General features: G+C 28.7%; 2 protein-coding genes across 4 annotated transcripts in view; one reads left to right on the top strand and one right to left on the bottom strand.

The window, feature by feature from the left end:
- The window catches only part of LOC130663895 (fasciclin-3), a 200,416-nt gene extending 193,588 nt beyond the window's left edge, over window positions 1-6,828 (top strand). For 2 of the 3 annotated variants that reach the window (XM_057463447.1, XM_057463446.1), the window contains 4 exons: window positions 397-427; window positions 706-783; window positions 1,796-1,970; window positions 4,226-6,828. In XM_057463447.1, the coding sequence (XP_057319430.1) occupies window positions 397-427; window positions 706-783; window positions 1,796-1,970; window positions 4,226-4,408 (467 nt within the window). In that variant the 3' untranslated portion in view covers window positions 4,409-6,828. The remainder of the gene's footprint in view (window positions 1-396; window positions 428-705; window positions 784-1,795; window positions 1,971-4,225) is intronic. The other variant, XM_057463448.1, reaches the window with a different exon arrangement.
- On the bottom strand, window positions 6,813-16,083 carry LOC130663894 (uncharacterized). Its single transcript, XM_057463445.1, has 2 exons — window positions 15,667-16,083; window positions 6,813-14,165 (listed from the first exon to the last, which is right to left on the bottom strand). Exons 1-2 carry the CDS (start codon window positions 15,988-15,990, stop codon window positions 6,813-6,815), a joined length of 7,677 nt encoding a protein of 2,558 aa, XP_057319428.1. The 5' UTR covers window positions 15,991-16,083.
- Window positions 16,084-17,347: the final 1,264 nt, after the last annotated feature.

Below are 17,347 nucleotides of genomic sequence, written 5' to 3'. Positions count from 1 at the left end.
TAGGGTTATAACAACTGAGTCATCGGACATATTTAAAAATTGGGAGAGGTATCGTCTAAGAATAACCTTTATATGGTGCCCAATAAATTTTTGTGTAATTAGTTACTACGCTTTAAACTAATCCTTTTTTTTTCATTTAAATGAAGTAAACAATTTTCAATGATAATATTTAAAATTGAATTAAATGGAAAAGTTGTCGCACACTAAAGAATTTAAAAAAAATTAAATGTATCGAAAACAATTATAATGTAGGTAAAATTTTTCTAAGGTTTATTTTCTACTCCTCAAAATTAAATATTTAAAAATCTTCGTAAAACGAGGGCGTGTTTACTATATTTTTAATTTATTCATGCTCGAAAAAAAGTCATAAATATTATTTCATAACTTATTTTCCAGGTGGTTTAACAACAAGGAATATCGGCGAATCGTAAGTATTCGATTCTCGTTTAAAAAACTAAAACAGCTTAAAAAAGAATAACTTTTTTTTTTTTTAGATAATTTACACTTGTTTTGAGCTTAATGATTTCGTTACTAATTTAAAAATATTAATAGCACTAAGTACTTATATTAAATGCTTGACAATTAATAAAATAATGGGCTAACTCCTAACGCGTTTTTTATATATTTATATAAAATTAGACGATCAATAAAATGAATAGAATAATTTACACGACTCGTAGAGTTTAGTTTTGCACACGTTTTCAGAGACATAGCTGATCCAGCAGCGAGTATTAGACTCCTTCGCTTCTACAAACCAAAAACCGACGTCAGTATCGGGCAAAGGCAAGAATTTTTTATTTTTTCCCGCGTCTGCAGAATTGCCTCAGGCTTTGACTTTTTTTTTTATTAAATAATTTTACGCTTCTTGCAGCAAATAAATAATTTTTTTTTTCATTAAAAATAAGTGCTTTAAATTAAAGCTTTACATTGTCCTCAAAATTATGTATTATTAATTTTGCTTTGGTGTTTCCATTCGCTGGTTCATTTGTTGTCGTATAAATTATTCATTTCACTACTCCAATTGTTAATTATATTAAAAATGTTATTTTTTTCTACATAATAATCTTAATTAATATACATATTTATTCACAGCCGTTAATGAATATTTTATTAGCAAATTAACGCGAGTTAATTAATTTATAAATAAAAATATTATTAATTGAAAATTATTAATGATAATTATTAACTACAATTTTTATTTATTTGTTTTGTAAATGACAAGACAATTTAGTGACACGTAACACCAGATATTAATTACTCACTTTTTTCGTTTTAATTCATTAAAAAAAAAATAATAAATAAAATTGCATTACAAAAACAAGTTCTTTATGTACATAAATAACGAACAATTTACTGGATGTCATTTTACATGAATAAATTATCATCTTTGTTATGTATAACACATTACCGCATCAATAATTATGATTTTGATAACTACATTGATTTAAAAAAAAAAAAAATAATAATAAATAAATTATTTAGAGTAAAAAAAATGAATAATTCCCAACTCTGTAATTAGTATCGGGTGTCTCGAAGAACATGTTTTCAGTAAAAATGCACGATATTATGAACATAAAAAAACAATAATAAATAATAAAAAATAGTTTATTAATAAATTAGAAAAAAAATTCATATATATATATATAACTTGCCTGTTATCATATCGATTTACTGACCGTAATAAATGTCAAGCTTTGTGTTTAATGTTAAACGACTGAATAGTTTTGAATATCATTTAACTATGATTGAAAAAAAATTTTTTATGTGTATTTTAATTGTTAAAATTGCGTATTAGAAGCGATACTGAAAGTGCTGGACGTTACTCGAGGACTGAGGTGGATGCGGGTGGTTCTGGAAGACCAAGAAGACCTAAAATTATGCTCACCCAACTTTTCCGGAGAAACAAGGACAAAGTTTCTGGTTCTGATACTGATACAATGAAGACTGTTGTTACTGTTGATGATGAAAAAGTAAATTGATTTGAATTTTTTTTTTTAATATTTAAGATAAAAGACCGATCAGGGAACTAGTACCCGATCACTTCATGTATTTGTATATCTAGATTTAGTAAAATCCAGTAAATATAGATATACAAATACATGAGTGATCGGGCACAAGTTCTCTAATTGGGTACTAGGTCTCTTACCTTAGTGAGGATGTTTTGTTATACACTGTAAAAAATTGGGAGTGAATTCGGAGTGATTAAGGATTTTATTTCAATCCGAATCCACTGTAACTCAGAATTCCGGAGTTTAAAAAAAATTAATCTGCATGCGTAGTAAAGAGGGAGTTTGTTATTCCAGCAGAGTAATTTGGATTTTATTTCACTCCGATTCAGAGTTTTAATATTAAATTAAATTCCCCTTGGGAGTGAATGTCACTCCGAGGGGATTAAATAAATAAACAGTCATTCGCTCTTCATTCACTCCGGATTTACTCCGCGTTTACTCTGCTAATGTTTTACAGTTTTCTTACGTATTATTAATGCATCGCGTTACTAATTCCAAAAGGACATATTTTTAATACGCTATTTTGGCTTTAAAGAGCTTCCTAAAGCCAAAAGGCTTAAAATTTTTTTTTCATTACCAATCGTTTTGTAGACTTATTTTCTAGTTAAAAATTGACAGAAAAAATTTTTGAAATTTAAAAGAACGCATCATTTAAGTGAAAAGTCAAAAATGCGTATGAAATTATAAGTGTTTTTGGAATTTGTAACGCGATATATATAGAACAGATTAAGACAAAATTAGACATCTTGCGAGTAATGGTTTCTTTTGATACTTTTAAGTAAATACAATTAGTTTTTATCTATTTTACAATAATTTTCATATAGTAAATGTAGCGGAACATGTCAGAATATGTAAAAATTTTTTTTCTAATCCTAACTACCGTACATATTTTCATTTCGGTCATATTCAACAAATCTGTATAGTAATTTATCAATAATTTTGATAAAAAATTTTTTTTTTGGGAGAAGATATTTGTTTCTAATTTTTAAAATTTCTTTACGTGAAAAATTCGTAATCTCTTGAAGTATTAAAAAACAATTTTAAAAAAAATTTAAGCTTTATATTTTTTACTAAATTTTTAAGGTGTCCCATTTTATATCCCAGGTACTTTGTATCACTCTGAAAATTGAGTATGAAAACTTGATGAGAAAAAAAATTTTAAGTATCTCGTCGTGCGCGGTCTCTCGTATAATCTCAAATTTATTGTTTTATATAAAAGTTATATGACGCTTCTACTATCTCTATTATAATTATTATTTTTTGTTATCACAATTGTACCGTTTCGGCTGCATACTCCGACTTTTTCAAACTTTACAAGAATTACATAACGATATAGTTAATAAATTATGTAATTCTTGTAATAGAGCTTAAAAACTTGAAACCACTGACTTATATTGTGATTTTTATCGTCCGAAATTTTCGAATAACATTTTTTTTTTTCAGACATGAAAATTAGAATACATAAAATCAATTTTTTATTCACTTATCATCAATATTTTATCAAATTATTCATAATTAAATTGTGGTACCGCGGAAATTTGAAAATTTCAAATTTGTAAAAATAAAAAAAATAAATAAATAATATGTTTTCAATTTTATTGACCATTTATTCATAAATATATCATTGAAATAGTACGTAATTAATTCAAAAAAAATCCTAAGCCAATCGCTCTGTAACTAAACAATTTAAATTACTCATTAAAAAAATAAATAATCCAATTATTATTTTGAAATTTGAAACTGTTTTTGCCAAAAATTATTAGTTGACAATAAAAACAATTTTGCTATAAAATACCCTTTAGTTAAGTAATTAATCAAACTACGCGTAATTTTTAGTTCTCTATATATATATTATTATTATTATTATATATGTTGGTTATAAAAAAAACTTGCTTTCAAACTTTCTCAAGGTCCTTGAGGATCTTTGTTATCTGTGTCTTTTCTCCAGATTAGTCCATCGTTATTTTCTTCCTTCAATAGTTTTATCCAATACAATAAATATAAATGAAATAATAATTATATATAAAATAATTATTAATGTTAATTAGAGCGAGGGAGAGAGGGGAAGAGTATTCTACCCACTTCGAGTTTATTTCTACTACTGTGTCAATAAAATTAATAATAACAAGCCCAGATAAATAAATTATAATTAAAAGTCGATGATAAATAAAATAAATTTATATTATAATAAAAAATTTTACTATTCATTGATTTAGATTCCCGAATCAAATGGCGAAAAAGTAAATCCAGAAGGCGGTCTAGTTTATGCAGAACTAGATTTAACACCACGAGAGCCGAATCCTACTCCACCACGACGTGTCAGTGAAGATAAAACCGAGTACGCTGAAATCTTATACACTAAAACAGATGGCACCGAAGAACCGACAGTTAAAAATTAATTGGTCGACGGAAAAAATTTTTTTTTTTTTATTTGTTCTTTTTTAAATGCAAAAAAAAGCACCAATGTTCAAATAAAATGCTCCGTCACAAACACTAAAGTATCCAAATGGCCTTAGCACTTTTTATATACATAAATAATAAATAAACAACAACAACACTAATAATAATAATCCATCGACAATTGAAAAGCAAAAAATATATATCAGTTGTATCTAATTATATATATTTTTATCGAGCATTATTGACGTACTTAATTATTTCATAAGCAATTATTACTAAAAGTTTATATTATAAAGCACTGAGGAGTAAAATTATTTAATAATTAGTAATATTTATCTATATATATATAAATATAAAAACACGATATTGAACATACATTTTGGTTACATAAAAGTTTTATTTTGTAATAGATCGGCAATTAAATATTACTTATGTGTTTAATTGAGAGCCAATGACGTACAATATAACGCCGGGAGTAATTTATGTATCAACCTTCGATCAACAGATAATTATTATATTTTTTCAATCAAATTCAATTTGAAAAAATCTAACAACTAAAATAATTAATATTGTCTAGAAATTTTTTTTTTAATTACCTTTTTTTTTTTTACAACAATTGTATCATCAATTATAAATGTTAATCAAGTTTATTGATACTTTTTTTTAGACTCAGTCTCGGAATTTAAATTGTTATATCCTGATGTTACATGTCATGTCATAATAATCAACGGAAAAAAAAAGCCATTATTGAATATAAATATTAATAATTTTAAATGATACTCTGTCTAAGAGCCTCTAACTTAAGACGTAATTTCTATTTTTACTATTATTACAATAATTATAATTATAATTAATATTCAAAACTCTTAATTACACGCAAAAAAATAAATAATAAATTGTATTCGGATTTTCACTAATTTTTATTGTTTGAACGATAAACCCGCATCAAAGAAGGTAATTCATTAATAATATATACTTAATATTGACAGCGAAAAAGTATAAGTGATTCTCTAACATATATTGATATGAAAAAAAAAATAGTCACTTTTGATCTTTAAATTTTATTGTTTGAAATGATAAAATTCGTCATCTTGCTATGAAGGTATAGTCGCATCAATAATTTTAGGTTAATTCTTTCACATACATTGGAAGACCAAACACAAGTAAAATTTTATTGTTTCAAACTAGGAAAACTAATGCGCTTAATATATACTTTCGACAATTTTAAGAAAGTTATAATTATATACACTCAGAAAATTAAGTAATTGTGTTTATTATGCTAAATTTTAAATTCCAATTATCTAGAATGATTGGAACGTTTTTCAATCCAAAAAGAGTTAGTGTTATAATTTTTTTTTATAGAATTAATAACTATTGGATGATAACTTCTGCAATAAATTTCGTAACAGTTACTATCAAGATGGTAACAGTTAACATCAGGATGATAACAGTTACCATCAGGATGATAACAGTTACTATCAGGATGGTAACAGTCACCATCAGGATGATAACAGTTACTATCAGGATGATAACAGTTACTATCAGGATGGTAACAGTTAACATCAGGATGGTAACAGTTACCATTAGGATGGTAACAGTTACCATCAGGATGATAACAGTTACTATCAGAATGGTAATATTTACTATCAGGATGATAATATTTACTTCTGCGATAAATTTCGTAACAGTTACTATCAGGATGGTAACAATTATAATTTCTGATGCTAACTGTTACCATCAGGATTATAAATATAACTATTTAGAAAAATAACAATAATTAACTCTAGTTAACATACAGGATCGTAACAATTATTATAAATATGGTGAATGTTACAATCTAGATGATTTATACAATCATCTAGATAATATTCACTACTATCGGATTTATGATAGAAATTTTACCATAACTAGATAGTAGTTTCTATTATTCAATTTTCTGAGTGTAACGATGTTTATAAAATCAATTGCTCGACATTGAAAATTTTATTTATCATACTGAATGTTTTTTTACTTTTTTACCATAAACTTTAATCTTCAAACAGCGAATGTTGAAGCTGTAACGTTAAATTAGTATAATTTCATTTTTTTATCTACCAAACAGTAATTTCTATTACTTGTAACATGATTTATTTGCATATAAACTTTAAATTTCAATATTTAAAATAAGATAATTATAATTTATTCTATAAAACCACGAAATTGCTGTTTGAAATGAGATATAATTGTGACCACATTACAAATTTTAAGTTATCAATTATTAATTTTTATAATTCAGTTTTTTGCGTGTAGCCATTTCAACCGTCCAATATTATAAATATACATAAATATAATAATAAGTTTATAATAAAATATTATTTTGTACATGTTTTATTAATTTTTTATTTTTGATTATAACAATAAAATTTATGATAAATCTTCATTTGTTTCAATTTCTTCTTTTCCTTCTTCTTCTTCTTCTTCTTCTCCTTCTCCTTCTTTTTCTTCTTCTTCTCCATCTTCTTCATTTTCTTTTTCTTCTTCTTCTTCATTACCACCATCATTATCATTATGATAAATAGTGTCATCTAAATTGAAAGCTACTCGATGCCTATAATTTTTATAATAATCATCCCTCATATCTATTGTCTGCATCTTAAATTCCCGTTTACTTTTATCATTTAAAAATTTTCGTTTGCGATAATAATCAATCGGCTGTAAAATTTCATCAGATTGTTTCAATTGTTTGCTAAAAAATTTCTTAGTCTTCTGAGGAGCTTCCGGTTTATTACTCAAAAAATCTACAACTTTTGGATAGTCATCGCAAGACAAAAATTTACTCGCGTTTTTATTTCGTTTTTTTGAATCATTTTTCGGTAAATTAACGCGACGTTTTCCAATATTTTTATGCCAGTCAGTACTGACAGTTATATTTTTAAATGACGCGGCATTTATTTGCGGTACAAGTGAAGGCGTATGAGAATTTTCTCCATTTGATTTACAACCAAGACCTCGTTTGACATTATTACGGTATCTTGTATAAATGTCTTCATTACCAGCAATACTTAAATTTTTTCTACAATCCTTGGCAACACTAGGGTAAGTATTAGTATTAATATTAAACAATTTATTGTTTATTGTTTTGGACGTTTGACTTTCATTGCAACTTTGTTTGAAATAAAACTTGAGAGGTAAAATAAAAAATTCTTCCCGCTGATTAGTGTTTATAATTTTAGTAATTGCATACACAAGAGCATTAATATTTCTACAACGTAGTGCATAAATAGCGCCGCGATGTCTTTGAAATAAAGGCGGTCCGGTCCAGCCGGGATCAACGGCATAATAACCGTCGGGTTTTGACAAAACACCGATGACTGCATTAGCACATTTTATCAAAAAATTTGATGATTCATTCAAAATTAATTTGAGCGCTGCTGCTAAGGTCAATCTCCCGTCATCGCCATATAAAACTCCACATTTCGGAGCCCCGTAGTCAATTGTCCAAGTGTACGGTAATATTTTTAAATTTTTGTTGAGATTAAATGCATTTGAATTTTTAAAATTACCCGCCCGTGATTTAAAACTATCGATGTAAAAAAAATCACCGTAAATTACTGATGAATCGAGTATCGATGCGTCCCAATTTGACGGATTACATAAAAACTGCATTGCAAGTACCGTTACACAAATAGCCGGTTGATTTTTGCCTCCACGTTCTCCGAATCTTTTATCATAAGCGCCGATAGTTCCCCAGATTGAGTAAATCAAATTAGGAACTTCAATGACATAATTATTCCACATTTTAATATCAAATTTATCATCATTATTTAATTCTCTAAGTGATTTACACACTTGAGATTTATTTTTTTTACGCTTTGACTTGGAATTAAATTTATCGGACATCAATGAATGACTGAAACTCCAATGGTAATCTAAATAAACCCACATGGGATCTTCGATAAATTTTTCCCGGCTCAAAACGTTTATTGATTCGACGTTAATGCGGTGAATAAAAAAACCTGTTGTATTTTGGACACTATTAACTAAAATAGCTTTTATCATTTTGTCGATACAAGGAAAAATTCCTAAGCAACCGGCTCCGTTAGTTACTCTTTTGCCCTGATAATTATTTTTATAAGGATCTAAGTAATAATAAGTATTCGTTGACTGCGAGTACCAAAAACCGTAGCAACAGTTCGTTAAATGTAAAATTCCGTCATTGTATTTTTTAAAGTGTTTTTGTAGTTCTTTTTTTAATAATTTAAAATTATCATTTTTATTGTCAGGATTGGGAGCTAGTTCGTGCAAAGGAGATGCGGTGTCGCGAAAATCAAAAATTCTATTCATTATAGTGACATTTCGGATAATATGTTCCCTGTGATATTTCGGGTTTTCAAATTCTCGGTAAATATTCTCAGCAATTTGAATTATTTTATCAATTACACTCGCGACGGGGTTTTTTATTATGTCACGTTTCATTAGAACTGAAAGTAAGGCAGCAAAATAACAACGTTTGATATTGGGTTCTTTTATTTGTTCAAAATTTTGATAGCCGACTGTGCCAATAATGAAAATTGGGTGATAGCGCGGTAATACTGGTCGCAAAATATTTTTCAAATTGTAATTATAATTTTCACTATCTCTACGATGAATTTGAGGCAAAGAAGTGGGTACTAATGAATCATGTAAACCGAATGTGTCCAAACAATCAGGGTCCATTTTTTGAGCATAAGAAATAGTTATGATTCTTATTTTAAATTCTGTTTCTTCAGATTCGTCAATAACGAAAACAATTATTTTCAATAAATCTTCTAAAATAGTCGATGTAATTATTTTAAATATTTTATCACCGATACTTGCCCACCATAGATAAAAATTATCGCCTATTTTCATAACACCCAAATGAGCTTTTCCGCATACGATTGTAGCTCCTGTATAAATAGGGGTTGTAAAAATTTTATCAAGTGACATTGCTAAATTCCATCCCTGTGTTTTGTAAAGTATACCGGTGTGTATAGGAGCGAAAACAGCGTGAAAATGATAATTTGCGATATCAAAATCAGTTAGAAGCCCGTCTGTCATGTCACTTACGGATGAATCTTGAGCTGCAAGAATACTGTCAAAAGCTAAATCTCTACTGGCTTCGTATATTGACTGAATTGTTCTTGCACCCCACAAATAAGGCTCGTGAATACACGACCATGCCATGATACATAAATCAAGTGGGAGTAAAAGAATAGAGTGCTGGTTGAATTTTCTGTCAAATGGCTTTCTTCTCATTGTCATCAATTCTGATGGACTTGGGGATTTCTTTGTCATGTTCCCTAAAGGCCTTAAAGGATCTTCTTCTTTTTTATCAGCAGACAAAGACTGAGACGGAGACGAAAAATTCATCATTTTAAATGGAGGATTATTAAGTCGCGTAATATCATTTTCTATTACTTTAACTTCGAAAATTGATGCATTTAAATTTTTTAATGGAGCAAAACCATTAATTTCCTTGTCATAGTCAAGCAAATTTATTTTCTTGCTTTTAGTCCATTTAGACAGTTCAATAAGTGATGAATTTTCCGATATAGTTTCGTTTATTTCTTCAATAAATTCTTCTTCTGTCACTTGATTATCATCAGTAACAAGTTCTGCAATTTTGTTATTCTTTTTTACACGTTTTTTATTTTTATCAGACAGCCATTCTAAGCGTTTTATATTGAGTGTGTAAATTCTGTAAGGCATGAAAATATCAACCCCACTGTTTGATTGAATTTTTTTGATCAAGTTTTCCATCGAAAGAAACTCGAGAAAACACGCGAGGCCTTCTTCATTAGCGGACCCATTTTCATCACACGAATACGGATCAAATAAATAATAACGATTGTTTGAAAACCAAAATGCAAATGATGCATTCTCGAAAACTATAATTCCAGTTGAATTGTTTTTAAAAAAATTTTCTAATACACGCGACAGTTCATCGACTTCATAAATATCTGGTTCAGCATAAATTTCTTGATTTAATAATATTCTAAATCCTACTCCAAAAATTTGTATCGTGTAAAACCAACGTTGAAGCAGATACTTTGACAGTCCAGCTTCGCCAAAAAGTTCTTCTGCACTTAAAATTAAGTCGTCTATTAAATCATTGCTGAAAAATTCTAAACTTAATTGAATTTTAGCTAAAATGCACAAGATCGCAGCAAAAAAACATGATTTGAATTGACAATCATTTTTACTATCGCGATTTTTTAAAGACTCAAAGCCTCGAACTATCAAATTTTTATCTGCAGTTTCAACAAAAATTTCTGGTACTTCTGTCAAAACTTCTTTTACTTCTTCTTCATTATCATCTTTCTCTACAGCAATATCTAAATCTTCTTTTATATTTTCATCTTCACATGTTTCGTCATATTCATCAGAATAAAATTTTGGAAAAATTAAATCAAAAATAACATCTTCCGTATTGCAAATAAGTTTATTTAATAATTCATTCTTAACATAATTTTTAGATAAATTACGTGTCTGGTTATTTTCTGTACAAGGTTTTATTTTTTTAACCGGCGTAGGCGTTTGAATAATTGGCCCAAGAGGAATAATTGTTGGACTAATTCGTGCGTTGTCATCACCAGGAATTTCTTGTTTATACGAAACAAAATTACTTTTTCTTTTTTCAATTCCTTGGATGGATTTATTGTGATTAATTGACTCTTCCTTTTTGTCATGAATAAACTTTTCATTAATAGCTCGCAGGGGTGTGTACCCAACAGGCGGAATTCGTGAATAAAAATACTTGTTTAACGACAAACGAATCATTTTTGATTTATTTTCCTTTAAAGTATTTACGGCAATTGGTTCCGGTGGTAAATCCGTAGTCGTAAAGTTCATTTTTACAGCTAACTTTGAATCGATTGAAAAACAAGATACTAAAGAAGGCACTGACTGTAATGCTTTCTTTGCTGATAAAAGAATCTCAAGTACTTTTTCATTCGGAAGTACGTAAGGCGGCGGATGATTGTATTTAAGTTTTTCATATTCAAGTGCTTCTTTGGTTTCAATACTTATTTCTTCTTCTTCTAAATTAACATTTGTTGTCAACAGATATAAATTTAATTGATCTGGTGAAATTATTGGCTCTTGTTCAGAAATTTCTAGCAAAGGATCTAATTCTATTATTTCTTCTCGTTTATTTTCTGTGTCATCTGTATCTTTCGTTTCTTCATCTCCAGTTTCCTCTTCATCTTCTTCATCATCATCATCATCGTCATCTTCTTCATCATCGTCATCTTCCTCATCATCATCATCATCATCATCTTCTTCTTCTTCTTCTTCTTCTTGAAACTCTTCTTTCTTACTTTCTTCCAAAGCCAACAAATCATCATCCGTCAGAGGTAAAAATATGGTCTGATATTTCTCAAATATGCTAGGCTCTTCAATATCATCTGCGACATATTTATTCGGCTGTACAGACTGTACATGTACAAAGTGAAAAACAAATTTTCTGTCATTAAACTCTAGGATACCATAAAGCAAATCAACTAATTCATTAATACTGTCAGTAACAGCAAATGAAGCAGGATAATCCCTTAATCTCCAGCCTTCTTCATCAGATCCATAAGGATTAAATAAAAAATACAAGCCATCTTGTTTCCATATTCCATAAACCAGTTCTCTATTTTCCATTATCAGTTCATTGTATTTTTTAAAATATCTTTCCAATGCTTCTCCAATATTAACTATCGGCTCAGCATTTCCTTCAATAATTGATTTTTTTTTCTTTAAATTTAATGTATTTTTTTCAAACTTTATTTTGTTAGGAATTTTCGAAATGTCTTTGTAAGAAATTTCATCATCATCTTCCTCTTCCTCATCTTCATCATCATCTTCTTCCTCTTCCTCTTCCTCATCATCATCATCGTCGTCTTCATCTTCGTCATCATCATCATCTTCATCTTCATCATCATCTTCTTCAGATTCTTCATCACTTTCACCAGAATTTTTATTTAAAAAATTGAAACAAACTTGATTACCAAGATCCATTATTTTGTTTAAATCATACCCAGTCCACAATGAAGAATTTTTTAATTTTGAAAACAACATTGCACTGAGTGCCATTAATAACCCTTGACGACCTCGTAAACTTTCATCATAATCTTCAGCAAAACAATTTTTGCTAGCATGTAATATTAAACGTCGTGGATTTACAACCTTATAAAATTTATTTTTCTCATAAATTTCATTATTTTCATTAATTAAATTTTCTTTCTCCATCAAATAACTGTGCGCATTTTCAAACAACTCCGGATACTGATTTTCTTTATCCCTAGTCTTTTCAGCATAAGCACGTGGCTTAGGTACGTCATCAACATTTATTTGCTTAGCAATCTGTTCACAAGAAGGGATTACAACTTCTGGTTCTGGTCGACGATTAGTTTTGGGTTCACGATAAATAATTTCATTTTCCAAACCTTCAGTCTCGGCTTTAACATAAAGAACTTTAATGCCATGTAAAATAAAAGGATCTTTTTCAGTACTTGATGTATTTTCTAAAATTATTTCAACGAGTTCATCTATTGAATTATGCATCATAACGCATGCAACAGCTTCATTAAATCGCTCAACTATTAGAGGATTTTCTGACGATGCGTCTGACTCATCGACCCTAAATCCTTGACGATCGCAACCAAATGGATCTAAAAAATAAAATTTATCGCCGCTTTTCCATAGAGCGTAAAATGTTTTTTTAATTTCTAAAACTCCGCACTGGTAAGTCGTAAACAATTCACTTATTCCATCTTCAAGAGTAAGTTTGCTTTTACCTTTAGCCTTTTTCGCTTGTCCTGGAATAACATTATCTTGAATTTTAATTTTAGCTCTATAGACACCCAAAAAAATATCCGTTAATATTTCGTCAATTGATAAGTTGAATGTATGATCAATTTTTTTATTAAGAACGCGAAGTAAATCAACAAAATATATGTGAGATTGATTGAAAATTAAATCAATAACGGGAGTTGTCCATTTATTGGCATTAATTAATCGTGAATATATTAAAGCGCTCAATGCGATAATAAGATGGGAGTGACCGCGAATTATTTCAGGTACATTATTATGAGTTATATGAATACTGGCTCTGACAAGAGCTCGGGGACCTTGAATATCATAACCACTTGAATGTTTTTTAATCTCTGGTGGCATTGACTTGTTTTTAAATTTATAATTATCTTGTGATACTGACTCGCTATCGTCGATTCTTACGACCGAGACAATTTTAATTGGGTACAAAACAAAGTAACCGTTTTTTAAATTACTCTTTTCTAAAATAATGTACAATACAGACGCAAGATTAGGAAGTATTATCAATTTAGCAGTTCCGCTTGAATCAGGTACCAAGTTATCAGATCTCGGCTGAGCATCGAAGATGTTGTAATTGTTATCACGCCAAATAGATATATTTAAATGAGCTGACGTCAGAATTCCTGATGAGTAATTATTAAAAAATAATTTCAAGGCTTTTATTAAATGTAAATCGGTGGGTGTTTCTGGACGAAATACTCCCGTGTAAACGGCATCACCGATTATTATTTTAGCTCTATGAGTTTGCTGAATAATTAGAGAGTTTTCTAATTCACAAACTGTTAGAGCGCGACGGTCTTCAGTTAACAATTGTTTGTAAGAGTTACAGTAGTACGTGTCGCCGTCCTCAAGTATTTGATCGATCACTATCTCGTTCCAGAGTTGAGCCTTCAACAGACTTGTTGTTACGTACGCGGCGATTGCTATCGCAGCACCCTGAAAGTGTTTTTACTCATTAGTATAGTAATAAATAATTCAATTTTTTTTATAATTTTTCTTGTAATTAATTTTAAATTATAATTTTCTGCATAAATTTTAATCTATTACAATGTAAAAAAACCGGCGTAAGTCCGCGCTATCTCGGTGTTAAGGTTATCCATGTTCAATTTAACCCCGAAAACGGTATTGGAATAACACCGGTAGCGGTGGTAAATTTTTTTCCGATGTGAAAAAAAATTAGTTCTATTCTTGAAGTATCAGAAGTCGAATTGTATTTCAAATATAAAAAATTTATTTTATTGTTTCAAAAATTAATGATGCGACAGCCCTACCGATTTATGAGGAAATTTGGACAATCTTTGTCCACATTTACATGTTAATGTTATTGTATAAAATATGGGAAAAAATTTTTATGGATCAAGTCTCTTTGCAAATTAGATCAACGAGAAAAATTAAATTATCAATAATTAATTTATCATCTTTAAGGGACCACTAGTGCGACCGCCAAAAAAAAATGATTTTTGGGAATTTTTTTAAAGAAAACTACTGCATGGAATGTTTTACTGTTTCAAGGATATATTTGTCGATATATAATGAATATAAGATAAAAATTTTGGACCAAAAAATTCAAAATTCAGCGAGTTATTCATAATCTCTCAATGCTTCGAAAAAAATTCCCCACAGCTGCTTAGCAGTGACCTTTACAGTGCATGAAAAAAAAAAAACCAAAAAGTTTATTAAGCTAAAAGATATTTTCTGTACCATGACCCTCGGGCTAAGAAAAAAATTGAGATCTCACAAAATGGTGGAGTTTTTAGAAAAAATTTCAAATTTCGCGCGAAAAGTCGATGATTTTTGGACTGCCAAAATTACATTTTTGATTCGATTGAAAAACTGGAGGTTCATGGTAAGTAGAAACATGTATAAAAGAAGCTGCAATTCGAATCAAATCGATCGGATGATTTTCTTCGAGTTATAACTGCAACAATTTTGAAAAATGTATTTTTGAGAACGGATAAGCTGCTCTTCAGATGGCTGTAACTCAAAAAAACTATTCAAGATATGTAATTCAAGTTCTAGTATGTTACTTTTAAAGGTATAGACTATCGAAGCATGCAAAAAAAAATTGGTTTTTTCAAAATTTCACGCTAGTGGTCCCCCTTAAATCAATTACCTTTTGAAAAATATCAAACTTATAGTAAAAATAATTATACTATTGTTCCTAAATATTTAATTTGATGTGATCAAAAATTTATGCAATTTTTTCAATTTAATTAAAGTAAAATTGCTTTTTTTTATAGGTAATGAAATTGTTGTTATCTCAATTAACGATAATTTTGTATGGTCTTGAAATACTTATACCCTCATATTCCGAGAGTTGATGTACTCCGGTTAGATCACACCGCTAAGTAACACTACTAAACCGGTGTAAGTTCATTTCAACAACGCTTTTTTTACAGTATACTATTATTAATAAAAAATCTATGTATATATTTACTTGTAAACCACGAGAAAATGGTGAAAATTTATGCATAAACATATGAGTAGAACCTGAACGTGCATCATATTTAGACAAAGTAAGATTTGTTTTGAATTGTGTAAGAGAATAAGTATCTGCTGGTAGATCCAGGATACTGTTAAGCCTCTGATATTCGGCCTCAAGATCCTCATCGACTTCATCGTCGCTGGATACATTCACCTCGGATGCTTTATCACCACCATTAATTTCTTGATCGACATCATCGAATGCCACTTCCTCATTCAATGAAACCTTGGCAGTATTAACGATCTCTGCTGGCCAATTTGACTCCTTTCGCTTCATTATAATTTTTTATGAATTCATACTCCCTGAACTGTACGACCAATTAGTGCTACAACCACTTGAGTCTAAATTCTGACATTTGTAAATAAAACTTGTAATTTAAAAAAAAAATATTACAATTAATTTCACGAAAAAATTTTTTGGCTGAAAAAAAAAAGACGGCATCACTTGAAGTTAAAAGAAAGACAGTTTTATTTGTATCACATAATAATTAGTTAATGCTAATATAAATAAGCGATATATTTTTTATTTGTAATAACAATGAATTATCTATGTGGTAGTGATAAAAGATACATTTCGCAGCTGTAATATTAATAATAAATAATAAAATGAATCATTGTATATTATAAACTACATTATATTTCAATTATTTTATAAAGGCCCCAAAAAAAAGGATTTCTTGGTGCAAGAAATATTTTGTATTATAAATTAAAAATAAAAATTATAGGCGCGAAAAATTGTTTGTCACCTCAAAAAATTTTCCTTGCCCGAAAAAAATTTTTGTATTCAATTTGTAATGCAAAAAATTTCTTGGGGTGAGCAAAAATTTTTGCACCAAGAAATAATTTTTTCCGCCTTTTTAAAAAATAAATGAACAACTATGTACTCAACTAATTTTTGAATTTTTAATCCCACGTGTCGAATTCAAAACTAATATTTAAATTTTTAATTCCCCCTTTCTGATTAAAAATTATTTTTTCGATTTTCAATCCCACGTGTGTACACTTAATTTAATTTTTCAATTCTGAATCCCATGTGCTCAATAAAATATTATTTTTTAAATTTTGAATCCTGCGTATCTGCATTAAAATTAATTTTTCAATTTTTCATTTCAAGTTGTTGAATTGAAAATTAATTTCATAATTTTAATCGATATAATTTCAATTATGGATTAAAAATTTAATTGTTAATTGCAAATATTCTCATTAAAGAATTCGCAACCCTGATTATATTATCCAAAAATTATAAAACTTAATACCAAAGATTTGTTAAATAAAAATATTGTACTGAATAAGGTAAGTACTGTAATTAATGTTAAAGTATCCTGTTCATATATCCGATCTAAACTGACAAGTTGGCCATCACGAAGAAAAATGTTAAATTAACGTCCAAAGTTTCATCCTCAGACCTAAATAGATAATAGGTCGCTGATATCTGTGACTCTATCACTCTTAAGTTTCTCTCGTTCTTCTTATGTCTTATCAATTTATAAAGCCCACAACGTAAACGTTCGTTGTAACAGTAAGTCCTATATACAAACACATACATTTATTATAAATATGTGTACACATATATATATTAATGTCTTACGTTATTTATCATCCTTTGTCTGAGTGAATAAAAGTAATCTTTTAAT

Source organism: Microplitis mediator, chromosome 2 (genome assembly GCF_029852145.1).
Source record: "Microplitis mediator isolate UGA2020A chromosome 2, iyMicMedi2.1, whole genome shotgun sequence".
NCBI classification, from domain to species: domain Eukaryota; kingdom Metazoa; phylum Arthropoda; class Insecta; order Hymenoptera; family Braconidae; genus Microplitis; species Microplitis mediator.
The sequence above is the reverse complement of the archived record's forward strand: the minus strand, read 5'-3'. Positions and strand labels throughout refer to the sequence as shown.